Source organism: Salvelinus sp. IW2-2015, unplaced genomic scaffold (genome assembly GCF_002910315.2).
Source record: "Salvelinus sp. IW2-2015 unplaced genomic scaffold, ASM291031v2 Un_scaffold537, whole genome shotgun sequence".
Lineage (NCBI taxonomy): Eukaryota > Metazoa > Chordata > Actinopteri > Salmoniformes > Salmonidae > Salvelinus > Salvelinus sp. IW2-2015.
Window position 1 is genome coordinate 88,095 of NW_019942569.1, and position 13,287 is coordinate 101,381.

General features: G+C 42.4%; 1 protein-coding gene, 1 long non-coding RNA gene and 3 other non-coding genes across 6 annotated transcripts; all 5 read right to left on the reverse strand.

Moving 5' to 3' along the window:
• Positions 1 to 2,349: 2,349 nt before the first annotated feature.
• On the reverse strand, positions 2,350 to 4,183 carry LOC112068474 (uncharacterized). The gene is made up of 4 exons (XR_002893573.2): positions 4,058 to 4,183; positions 3,461 to 3,532; positions 3,154 to 3,228; positions 2,350 to 2,898 (listed from the first exon to the last, which is right to left on the reverse strand). It is a non-coding gene; the product is annotated as an uncharacterized lncRNA (long non-coding RNA).
• LOC112068499 (small nucleolar RNA SNORD60) lies at positions 2,996 to 3,084 on the reverse strand. The gene has a single exon (XR_002893582.1). It is a non-coding gene; the product is annotated as a small nucleolar RNA SNORD60 (small nucleolar RNA).
• Positions 3,309 to 3,396, reverse strand: LOC112068497 (small nucleolar RNA SNORD60). Its single transcript, XR_002893580.1, has one exon. It is a non-coding gene; the product is annotated as a small nucleolar RNA SNORD60 (small nucleolar RNA).
• On the reverse strand, positions 3,669 to 3,738 carry LOC112068504 (small nucleolar RNA SNORD38). Its single transcript, XR_002893587.1, has one exon. It is a non-coding gene; the product is annotated as a small nucleolar RNA SNORD38 (small nucleolar RNA).
• Positions 4,184 to 6,851: 2,668 nt separating the features above from the next.
• On the reverse strand, positions 6,852 to 12,002 carry svip (small VCP interacting protein). 2 transcript variants are annotated; one of them, XM_024135640.2, is made up of 5 exons: positions 11,952 to 12,002; positions 11,521 to 11,584; positions 10,917 to 10,967; positions 9,279 to 9,395; positions 6,852 to 7,476 (listed from the first exon to the last, which is right to left on the reverse strand). In XM_024135640.2, exons 2-5 carry the CDS (start codon positions 11,581 to 11,583, stop codon positions 7,462 to 7,464), a joined length of 246 nt encoding a protein of 81 aa, XP_023991408.1. In that variant the 5' UTR covers position 11,584; positions 11,952 to 12,002; the 3' UTR covers positions 6,852 to 7,461. The 2 variants fall into 2 exon arrangements, with proteins under 2 accessions (XP_023991408.1, XP_023991409.1); XM_024135641.2 differs by lacking the exon at positions 11,952 to 12,002 and adding an exon at positions 11,810 to 11,924.
• Between the last annotated feature and the right edge of the window lie 1,285 nt (positions 12,003 to 13,287).

Below are 13,287 nucleotides of genomic sequence, written 5' to 3' on the forward strand. Positions count from 1 at the left end.
CAGCAGAGGTAACTCTCCGTCTTCCATTCCTGTGGCAGTCCTCATGTGAACTAGTTTCATCATAGCGCTTGATGGTTTTTGCAACTGCACTTGAAGAAACTTTCAAAGTTCTTGAAATGTTCCGTACTGACTGAGACCTTTGCTTATTTGAGCTTTTCTTGCCATAATACGGACTTGGTCTTTGACCAAATAGGGCTATGTTCTGTATACCCCCCTACGTTGTCACAACACAACTAATTGGCTCAAATGCATTAAGGAAAGAAATTCCACAAATTAYCTTTTAAGGCACACGTTAATTGAAATGCATTCTAGGTGACAACCTCATGAAGCTGGTTGAGAGAATGCCAAGAGTGTGCAAAGCAGTCAAGGCAAAGAYTGGCTATTTGAAGAATCTCAAATATAAAATACATTTTGATTTGTTTAACACTTTTTTTGATGATATTCTACAATGTAGAAAATAGTAAAAATAACAAATCCTTGTATGAGTAGGTTTTCAAACTTTTGACCGGTAGTGTATATTAACATTTTCACACCTCATACAAATCATCTAAGCAACATCATCGATTTACACACATTTTTAGATCGTTTACGGTTTGGTTGTGTGAAAATGCTAAGACAGGGTACAACACATAGGCCGTAATAAGGCCTTTTTTCCCCCCTCTGGAGTGGCTTGACCCACGCACCGCTACTGATCCCACCCCAACGAGGTGCTAAGATAGGGTACAACACATAGGCCGTAATAAGGCCTTTTRRCCCCCCTCTGGAGTGGCTTGACCCACGCACCGCTACTGATCCCACCCCAACGAGGATATGATATCCGTTCTCTGACACATAGTATTGAGCTACGGCTTGTATTATGTAAAATATTCAGTGAATTAGATTTTTAAGCTGTTAGGTTCGTGTGGTTGAAAGTAGAAAGAACATTGTTAACTCACCCTCCCTACTTGCTGTGAAATGACAACGCTATCTTCTTTCATGTTGCCTTTACCTAAACGGTCTATCACTGTCAAGCAGTACACGCTTTCAATTTCTTGTCCTAGGCTACTTGGCTAAATTACTTACACCAGGCCAGCTAGTCAACATGCATACCAGATCTAGRTACACGTTGAATTTCCATAGTCTCGGGCCACAATGTATGAATAGATCAGAATCACCYTTATAAATCATTGACCAGTACAGCAAATTAAGTAAAACCACAAATCCTTCTGCTTTGACCAAAGAGCTACACCATAATGATCAACTAGGTTAAATGCTATAGTGCCATATCACAAGTCGTAATGTTATGAACAGCTATACATAGGTGTTCATACATTTCTCTAAAATATATGCATTTCTACAATGCACCAGTACTTTCCAGCCATTAGTTTAGCTCTATTGTTTGAAGCTAAAACAAAAGGATTAGGACTAATTTAGAACATTGTCTTTGATGGGAATGTCATTAGGATTGATTCTGAGAATATTCATTGTGTCAGTCTATTTTAACCACTGACAAGTGTTCATTTAACATTCCCAGGCAAATTGCTAGAGCCGGCTGGCGGACTTCCTATTGTGATACTTTACGTATCCCTACTGATAAATCAGTACTGCCAATGGCCACCATTACAGAGACTGCATGGATAGCAGTGGTGGAGCATACAGGCAGTTGCATTAGAACCAACTAGAAACTAATCCAGTATCAATTCCATTCACACAAAGCACCAGAACACATGCTATAAAACTTTATTGACATCATAAAAATATTAAAACTGCCACACTGGAGATTAAGCATACTGTTGCTGAGATCAGCTGTAGGGTACATCTAAATACATTTTTTTTTATGTAGTAGGCAAGTCCATTAAGAACAAATTCTTATTTACAATGACATCTACACAGGCCAAACCCGGACGACGCCCTAAGGGATTTCCGATCATGGCCGGTTGTGATAGAGCCTGGATTCAAACCAGGGCGTCGGTAGTGAGGTCTCCAGCACTGAGATGCAGCGCCTTAGACAGGTGCGCCACTCGGGAGTTTATAGGTAGGGCAAGCAGAGGGGGGGAGGGGACTAGAACATTTTAAGCGATACTTTAGGCTTTTGACAACAAGGCTCTATTGTCTACTTCCCTTTACTAATGCTATTTAGCAATAGCTGGCTACTTCCTTCAAACTGGATGCAGACCAAACTGATATCCATGAGGTCAGACTCTGGGGAAGTAAATAAAAGGRATCATAAAAAATAAACCACTGAAGTATCCCTTTAAGAGCCAGCAGTAGTACCCCATTCTGTGCAAATTAATTTGCCTGTCCTTTGTGGCACTTTTAACATATAACTGTGCAGTAGTCCAGGTGTGATAAAACTAGAGCCTGTAGTAATTGTTTTGTGGATCGAAAAGCAGCGCTTTATCACTGACAGACCTCCCCATCTTAGCTACCGTTACAGCAATACGCTTACACCATTTCAGTTTTAACAATCTAGGGACACCAAGAAATTGTCACAACTTGCTAAATTGCAACATTGACATCATGTAAGGTTAAATGAATTGTCCCACATGCAAATCTTAGAGGGCTGAAGGGACAGGGTGGGTCTTAAGTGTTTGGACTGCAGCCCAGGTGTGCTAAAACTAGGGCCTGTACGAATTGATTATCAAGAAACCAGAGCAGCGTTATCAGACAGACCTCACACCCCCCAGCTACCGGTGAATCATTAAATTTATTATTTCAGTGTACAATCCAGGGTTATAACAAACAGTCTAGTCTCTCGAACTTGGCTGATCTCCACATTCATTATTTAGCTAATGATTTGGCCCACATACAATGCTTAGTTTGATACATAGCACATATACTGGATAACACCAGCTGTGGGCAGTAACCTTCCCTTAACATGTTGGGAGTATGGTGGGAAGCCCCTCCCATCCATGGAACCTGAAACAGAGGAACACTTTTGGTCAGCGTAGAGCCAAAACCTCACCTAGGATACAGTTTGACAGACTACAGTACCACCTTTACATAGTTACTACCAGGGCCTCAGAGTGGAGTTCGAATCAGAGGCTGTTACCAGCTCTCATACGAGGTGTCAGAAAAGTTATTTTAGTTTTGTCATCACTGGCTCACTGCTACTATACACCAACAATCACTAGAAAACAAAGTAATGTCTGAGCAGTAGGAGGGGTTGTTTACCAGAGGGCTGATGATCACTGCAGGTCACATGGTCTCAGACTGACCAACCAGACTGCAGCACCGAGCACCCAAATCCTGGTGGGAGAAAGGTTGAGAAAGATGAATACCTCACCAGTAATACCACTCACTGTAAGTCACACACATAGTTACTACCAGGGCCTCAGAGTGGAGTTCGAATCAGAGGCTGTTACCAGCTCTCATACGAGGTGTCAGAAAAGTTATTTTAGTTTGTCATCACTGGCTCTGTTCCTTAAACCTGACCAGGTGTTATCAGTCAGTTTGATTATCATTGGGAAATTAGACTCACCTGACGACAACCTCATATCATGGACTTCCTACAGCCGCCTCTGTAGACCGACCATCACTCATTACAGAACCCCTGAAATACAACATCTGTTACTGACACGAGACAAATGGTAGTTTGATAAACTTCATTTATCATGCAGTTGTTAACTAAAGCTAAGTAAAACTTTGTTAAAAACAGCTAACTAATACGAGTTATAAAATTCCAGGTCTTTCTCAGAGTCACAAATATCGATCACCATCATTCAGTAGCAGAACTGGACAAAGATATCTTCATAGAAAGACCAAAGATTATAATTAAAACGTTGTGCGGTGTACAAAAAKAGTTTTACATTAACGCACTATGGACCCACGTGGCACTAGCTAGGTTAATGTTAGTTAACGTTAAACCTTTAGCTAACTTCGAAGTTTAGTTTATACCGGTTGGCATGTAATTTACTTTAAACATGAGCTAGTTAACATATGTATTCTTCCACGAAATTATTAATTGGGAGAGTCGTAAGCRAAAATAGCTAACGTTAGCCATCTTGAAGCAAACTATGTGCAGCGAAAATAAATTACAAACTAGGCTAACTCAACAAGTCTGCAAATGATTACTCACCAAAGGTAGCTTATCATTTTATGACGGATGTATTGTATTTTCTGTCCGGCTGCCAAATAGAACCAAGCTTTATAATGATAGCCATAATGCTTCCGACAGACATCTTAACTCAGTGAAAGAACGAACAAGGGAAGGGCAGACTATTTATAGGGCCTGTTCCTTGTCTGGCGTGTACGCCGGCTAACCAGCCAATTATTCGTCTGTAGTTCTGAGCTACAGAGGCTCCCACAGGTCAGACAGAATGATCTGTACTTCAAGGACTACAAATCCCATCAAAACATTTTTTTTATGGCGAGCAACTTCAAAAACTGTCATCGTCATGTCTAGCTCAAACGGTATGTACAGTGAAGGGTTTGTCCCTGACCATTTCTTATGCTTTTTTTTTTTAACCAAAGAGTTACATTCCATTCGAATGTAAGTCAACAATGAAATATGTTTTTAATGAGAATGCTGAATTCCTATTAAAGTCCTACCTAACGATATCCATCATAAACACATTGGGATCCATTACTGACCCCTAGAGCTTATTAACAGTACTGCTAAAAACTATGTATTTTATTTATTTCACCTTTATTTGACCAGGTAGGCTAGTTGAGAACAAGTTCTCATTTACAACTGCGACCTGACCAAGATAAAGCAAAGCAGTGCAACACAAACAACACAGAGTTACACATGGAATAAACAAACATACAGTCAATAACACAATAGAAAAAGAAAAGGTCTATATACAGTGTGTGCAAATGAGGTAAGATAAGGGAGATAGGCAAATAAAATAGGCCATAGTGGCAAAGTAATTACAATATAGCAATTAAACACTGGAGTGATAGATGTGCAGAAGATGCATGTGCAAATAGAGATACTGGGGTGCAAAGGAGCAAAATAAATAAATAACAGTATGGGGATGAGGTAGTTGGATGGGCTATCTACAGATGGGCTACGTGCAGGTGCAGTGATCTGTGAGCTGCTCTGACAGCTGGTGCTTAAAGTTAGTGAGGGAGATATGAGTCTCCAGCTTCAGTGATTTTTGCAGTTCGTTCCAGTCATTGGCAGCAGAGAACTGGAAGGAAAGGCAGCCAAAGGAGGAATTGGCTTTGGGGGTGACCAATGAAATATATCTGCTGGAGCGCGTGCTACGGGTCGGTGATGCTATGGTGACCAGTGAGCTGAGATAAGGCGGGGCTTTACCTAGCAAAGACTTATAGATGACCTGGAGCCAGTGGGTTTGGCGACGAGTATGAAGCGAGGGCCAGCCAACAAGAGCGTACAGGTCGCAGTGGTGGGCAGTATATGGGGCTTTGGTGACAAAACGGATGGTACTGTGATAGACTGCAGCCAATTTGTTGAGTAGAGTGTTGGAGTCTATTTTGTAAATGACATCGCTGAAGTCAAGGATCGGTAGGATAGTCAGTTTTACAAGGGTATGTTTGGCAGCATGAGTGAAGGATGCTTTGTTGCGAAATAGGAAGCCGATTCTGGATTTAATTTTGGATTGGAGATGCTTAATGTGAGTCTGGAAGGAGAGTTTACAGTCTAATCAGACACCTAGGTATTTGTAGTTGTCCACATATTCTAAGTCAGAACTGTCCAGAGTAGTGATGCTGGACGGGCAGGTAGGGGCAGCGATCGGTTGAAGAGCATGCATTTAGTTTTACTTGCATTTAAGGGCAGTTGGAGGCCACAGAAGGAGAGTTGTATGGCATTGAAGCTCGTCTGGAGGTTAGTTAACACAGTGTCCAAAGAAGTACTAAAAGTATACAGAATGGTGCCGTCTGCGTAGAGGTGGATCAGGGAATCACACGCAGCAAGAGCGACATCATTGATTTATACAGAAAAGAGAGTCGGCCCGAGAATTGAACCCTGTGGCACCCCCATAGAGACTGCCAGAGGTTCCAGACAACAGGCCCTCCGATTTGACACACTGAACTCTATCTGAGAAGTAGTTGGTGAACCAGGCGAGGCAGTCATTTGAGAAACCAAGGCTGTTGAGTCTGCCGATAAGAATGTGGTGATCAGGTTACAAAGCACTGTAACCCTGATCAGTGATCATCACAGCAAGAACATTATGTTCCAAGATGGATGCAATGTAACTGATCCCTTTTTTACCAAAAACCCACAGAGAAAAAGTCAACAAGAGTCTTTTATTTCTACAAAATTACATTGGCGTGACTTCATACCCTTCAAAATGGCAAGAGCACTTGAAGCAGTAAGGGAATAGGGAGAAAAAGCACTAGAGTACAAAGCAAGGCAGGTAAAAAGTCAATACTTCATCAAGTACACACTAGCACCCTGCTAGTTCAGGCATGCTTCTTTCCTTCCATTTCAGTTGAGTTCTCATTGTGGTCGACAGGTAAGGCCAGTAGACAAAAATCGACTCAGTCCTATATGTTACCATCGTACCGACAGAATGCATAAACAATGTTACTGTTCGTGCACAGGTTGGAAATGGGAAAACTCAAAATCTACGGGATACAGCCAACTACCCATACAACACGTCAATCTGTCAACAACTTCATTAATATTAAATAAAAGCAGAGATCAAGATAAATATCCTTCGTACATTACAAACCAATACTAAAGTGGAGCAAATAACTTCTATTGCATAGACAATAGGAAAACCAATCTCTAAAGTGAAATGTCAACTGATTAGATAGTGTTGGTGCATAAACTCTAAAACAGCATTCAAATGTGGTTCATAAGTAGTTATATAAAATGTAGCTCATTTTCCACACTGATATACAATAGAAAATGTTTTATGAATCATCTAGGCCTATGTTGAACATGAAGGACTTGGTAGCGTATATTTTTTTTAGGAGAAATCTATCATATAAACTGTCACAAGAATGAGAACATTCTTTAAAAAGTTTTAAAATGTCAGAAATAAATTACAAAAGCAGTAAGCAAAATGGTATAAAATCTGCAAAGTTGAAATGGCAGGGAGAGAGAGAGAGAGAGAGAGAAAAGGTGGAGAGAGAGGGCAGAGGACTAGTAGATGGAGAGAGAGAGAGCGAAAGGGGGAAAGAGCAGAGAAAGAGAGTGGCAAGACGGCTGGTACAGTTTATAGATGTACTGTGAGTGTGGATACTGTATGCTACTCATAGCTGTGTCATAGTCACCCTGTCCGTTCCAAAGATCCATATCTCTTGTACATCTTGGCATTAGGGGAGGCATGTACTGCGCTGCACACGGCCAACATCGAGCAGCAGAATCTTTCTTTCTACCAAGGCGAAGCATGGCAAACTATCCCGCTGCCTCTGAAAAAGCTTGTATTTTAAATAAAACATTTTTAGAAGGACAGACAGCCAAAAAGGCATTTTCAAGTCAACTGGTACCAATATTCTTCATGTTGTTGGCTGAACCTCAGTGTAGATTGAGACTTTCATAAATCTCTCCATGTCCGTCGATCTTTAGCCCACCTGCCACTACAGACAGAAGGGGAAAAAAGTGAATTCTGTTATTGAATAGGAATGACCACAGCAATTAACAGTATATTGCCTGTATGAAGTTCCTATTTTGTAGACGTAAATATATATGTAAATATAGTGAGAACAACAACATTTCTACAGCTCCAACTGAGCATCAACCAGCAGTTACAATGCATCTGTAACCCCTCCTCCAAACATCACCTAATCTGTGTTCTAGATGAAAGGACTCACCTCCACCCTCCCCCTCCAAACATCACCTAATCTGTGTTCTAGATGAAAGGACTCACCTCCACGCCTCCCCCTCCAAAACATCACCTAATCTGTGTTCTAGAATGAAAGGACTCACACATCCACCCTCCTCCTCAAACATCACCTAATCTGTGTTTCTAGATGAAAGGACTCACCTCCACCCTCCCCCTCCAAACATCACCTAATCTGTGTCTAGATGAAAGGACTCACCTCCACCCTCCCCCTCCAAACATCACCTAATCTGTGTTCTAGATGAAAGGACTCACCTCCACCCTCCTCCAAACATCACCTAATCTGTGTTCTAGATGAAGGACTCCACCTCCACCCTCCCTCCAAACATCACCTAATCTGTGTTCTAGATGAAAGGACTCACCTCCACCCTCCCCCTCCAAACATCACCTAATCTGTTGTCCTAGATGAAAGGACTCACCTCCACCCTCCCCCTCCAAACATCACCTAATCTGTGTTCTAGATGAAAGGACCCACCTTCAGCCCTCCTCCTCCCCTCCAAACATCACCTAATCTGTGTCTAGATGAAAAGGACTCACCTCCACCCTCCCCCTCCAGACATCACCTAATCTGTGTTCCTAGATGAAAGGACTCACCTCCACCCTCCCCCTCCAAACATCACCTAATCTGTGTTCTAGATGAAAGGACTCACCTCCACCCTCCCCCTCCAAACATCACTAATCTGTGTTCTAGATGAAGGGACTCACCTCCTCCTCCCCTCCAACATCACCTAATCTGTGTTCTAGATGAAAGGACTCACCTCCCCTCCCCCTCCAAACATCACCTAATCTGTGTCCTAGATGAAAGGACTCACCTCCACCCTCCCCCTCCAGACATCACCTAATCTGTGTCTCTAGATGAAAGGACTCACCTCCACCCTCCCCCTCCAGACATCACCTAATCTGTGTTCTAGAAGATGAAAGGACCCACCTACCCTCCCCCTCCAGACATCACCTAATCTGTGTTCTAGATGAAAGGACTCACCTCCACCCTCCCCCCTCCAAACATCACCTAATCTGTGTCCTAGATGAAAGGACTCACCTCCACCCTCCCCCTCCAACATCACCTAATCTGTGTCCTAGATGAAAGGACTACCCTTCACCTCTCCTCCCCTCCAAACATCACCTAATCTGTGTCCTAGATGAAAGGACTCACCTCCACCCTCCCCCTCCAAACATCACCTAATCTGTGTCTAGATGAAAGGACTCACCTCCACCCTCCCCCTCCAAACATCACCTAATCTGTGTCCTAGATGAAAGGACTCACCTCCACCCTCCCCTCCAAACATCACTAATCTGTGTTCTAGATGAAAGGACTCACCTCCACCCTCCCCCTCCAAACATCACCTAATGCTGTGTTCTAGATGAAAGGACTCACCTCCACCCTCCCCCTCCAAACATCACCTAATCTGTGTTCTAGATGAAAGGACCCACCTCCAGTCCTCCTCCAGACATCACCTAATCTGTGTTCTAGATGAAAGGACCCACCTCCAGTCCTCCTCCAGACATCACCTAATCTGTGTTCTAGATGAAAGGACCTACCTTCAGCCCTCCTCCCCCTCCAGACGGAGACGTGGTCATCTCTTGTTTGTTCATCTCCTCCTGTTTCTTTTTCTTTCTCTCAACTGCTTCTGGGTTTTTGACACCCCTGTAGGTTGTCTAAGAGGAGATGGGGAAGTCAGAATGGCAGCTGGCTAAAGACATTGGTTGTGTCCCAAATGGAAGGGTTGCAAAAATAATGCTGAGCTGGTGGTGGTGGTGTGTGTGTGTGTGTGTGTGGGGGGTGGGTGGAAGATGCCAGAGAATCCACGAGATGAGCTCAGTCATTCTCCTCATACTCACCTGGCTGCTTTAATAGTCTGACATGTTTTATTTCGTTGGAAACAATTGGCTTTGACTGAAGAATTTCTGTGTCACAGTAAAAAATACCCACCAGTCTAAACATTGATTGATGAGACTTTAGTAGCCTTGCCACAAGGGTACAAACAACAAAGATTGGATTTCTTGGTTAAAGTCTCTAGTTATATAGGCTACCCTTTTCACACGATACAGACGAATCGAGCCGAGCTGCAGTGTGCTGACCCGCTCACACAGCACATCTATCGTAGCTGCTGGAACTGTGCTGGAAAAATATTGGAGTCAGCACAGTAGGGTTTGGGTCAGAACAATAGTGTGAAAACGATTTAAATGATAGGTACACCGGTTTACCTTCTCACAATTCACATTATTACTTGTAAATATGTCATACTTGACATATTTTTTGTTTATTTAACCTTTATTTAACTAGGCAAGTCAGTTAAGAACAAATTCTTATTTTACAATGACGGCCTAACCCCCCCCGGGCCAAACCCGGACAACACTGGGCCAATTGTGCGCCACCCTATGGGACTCCCAATCACGGCTGGTTGTGATACAGCCCAAGATCAAACCGGGGTCTGTAGTGACACCTCCAGCACTGAGATGCAGTGCCTTAGACCGCTGCACCACTCGGGAGCACAGTCCTAATGTATATAATATAGCACAGTCCTAATGTATATAATATATCACATTGTCTACACATTCTACCACAACCAGTTATTATTCTTATTTCCATGATACTCCTTTTACATTGCTTGTTCTATTTTTGATTTGACGTTTGATTATTATTGATATCTGTACTGCACTGTTGAGGAGAGCTTGCAAGTAGGCATTTCACTGTACCGTTTATACCTGCTGTATCCTGTGTATGTGACAAATCAACTCTGATTTGATTCTCCCAGTAGGCTCCACTCTGTCTCAGTATAAACTCCATGAATAAAAAGGCAGGGAGAGTGGCTGGCTGCTGAGACTGACTGGTCAGCGGCTGTATCCAGTATGATACTTAGCAGACACTTTCATCCTAAGTGACTTTTTATGGTACAGTGAGTGCATACAAAAGGTATGTGTACAAGATCCCGGTGGAAAATGAACCCACAACCACACCACACCCTAATCCAACTAAGTCACAAAGGACCACCATGTGTAGGTTATATAGGGCTGGTTTCCCGAACACAAATTAAGCCTAGTCCTGGAGAATCTCCATTGAAAGTGCTTTTCAGTCCAGGACTAGGCTCAATCTGTGTCCAGGAAACCAGCCCTTAGTGTAACAGTGTAGGCCTAGGCTATATGGTTGTCGTGAACACTTGTCAAAACCAGTCATACCTCTTTCTGTCTCTTCTCAGCTGCCTCTGCTAGCTGACGTCTCCTCGTCTCCTGTGAAGGAAGCAGAACATGATGTTGAGTGTTTCAAATCATAGAATTACATAGATAAGGGATTTATAGGACATCTGTGGTTTCAATCTATTGGAAGAGGGTATGAGTATTACAGTTATCATTCATATAACTTCCATAACACGGGGAGAGACCTTTTCAAAATAATTTATCTTAGAAGAATAATATAACCAAGTTGACATGAACAAACAAATCTGGGACCAGGTTATGTTTGGTAACAGGAATGACAAGGAGGGGCATACTGGCACAAACAGACAGGTACCCAGGCTATAACCAGATAGGGGCGGGTCTGAAACTAGGTAGSTAGTTTGGTAAGGTAAACATTGAACAATAAAAATCTGTAGTTACCTCGCTAGCTATGTTTACTGTCAATAACCAACACTCTGGCACACCTAGATAGCATTTTGTTCAAGCAACGTTAGGTCAACGTTGATCGAAGGACAGAAAATGGCACACTCAGAGTAGCTAGCAACCAAGCTAGCTAATGAACATGTTATAATTAACAGGATAGTTTGTAGTTTGCTAGCTAACTTACTGGGTCTGGTGTCGGTACCACGTCGTCTCCAGCTCCACCAAGGCACGGCAAGCACATCCCCATACTTGAGCAAGGCAATCAATTTGTTAGTGTCCGTTTTGAATGTTTGCTAGCTAGTTGACTAGAATAAAAAAAAATCTCACATACAGCTAGCAAAATTGCCTAGCTTCTCTTATGCACATCGACGAAGCTAGCTAACGTTAACTAGCCATTCTGCTTGTGCTAAATCTACGAGTCTACTACTAGCTACTAAAAAGCAGTTGCTAGCTAAATATGTATCCAAGCTAACCTTTTGTTGAAACGACGCGTCATTTGGAAAACGTTAATTTGAAAGACAGCGAAAAAAATATGACCTAGTTAGCTATTTAACCAATGTAAACACAGAATATGGGCTATGTTCATGGGCATACAAAAACTGGGACCGACCTCACCTTGCGTTTGCGTTGGGTTGCACCCATAGAAAACGTTGTCTGACGTTGCGATCTGAAACAAACCCTAGTCCGCCAGGCGTGAAAGAAGCTGGGGTGTACACGACTGCCATCGTGAGGTGAGGAGTGGACGTTACCCATATGTTACAGGTCGCACCTTTGCAGCGGTTGTGAGATCTGTTAATCTGCGCAGCTATACTGCAAAACATAAATTAAAAATATGCCTGGAACGCAACCATTTCCATTGGGGCAAATCAATTCAAACTAATGGAATAGTATTGGTTTCATTATCATAGCCAACAAACTACCCAATTTTCTATGTTTTTATCATAGGAGACTTTATTTAATATGTAAACAAATGAAATTATTGTAATGAAACAGCAGGGAGCAGGTCTCGAACCCTCGACCTTCCAGCCCGAAGTCCAGGGCGCTATAGACAGACTGTGCCGCAAAAGCATGCTGTGCGGCAGAGTCGATTTCCGCGCTAATAAACCCAGGGTCGTTACATTATGTTGTCCTAGTTTCAAACCATAACCATGTTCTCCATAATGTGACCTAATGTTGCTCATGGAATGTCATTCCCTTGCAACATTATTTGGGAGCTAGAGAGGATGCGCCATAGAATTAGGAATTAGAATACATCTCACCGAGTGCCATTCATGTAAAGTGTTTCCTTCAAATCAATAAAAATTGAGAAAAAAATAAACACACTTTGCTGAACTATTGTACATGTTCTTTACAAGAGTATATCCTGGAAAATATGATATCATCAAATTCACAGCTATCCGTCTTAAATGTGTGCAATTCATTGACATATAGATGCAATCTAGATATATGTTTCCGACTCTTGTGTAATGTCGCGAAATAGTCCATAAAATTATATTATTTGCATTATAGGCTCACCTTTTGGTCATCTTGGATCAGCCAATCCCWGCTTGAGTAGCATTTTCTACACAGAGTTCACCATTTTCCCAATCAATATAATCAATAGACGTTTTATTATAGCATACTGTGAGAACCATAACCAATCGCATTTCAAACCCCACCCATGAATACAGCTAAACTTAACATGTCAAAAGCCAGTGCGTTAGTCAGTGTGTTCTGTTGGAAGAGAAGACAATGGTCCGACTCCGCTTCAAGGAAGCATATTTCATTTCATGTTTATCAGTTAGCTTAATAGTATTGTTTCATCCGAGGCACGGGGGATAACGGGAATCGCGCAATGGAAGTTCAAGTTCAGTTTCATTCAGTGGATCCCGGAACCGAACTTTCCTCAGCGGGGAATGGTAGGGCTAACACCAACTCCACTTTAAATAGTTTCTGTGCGGATTAATTTCCT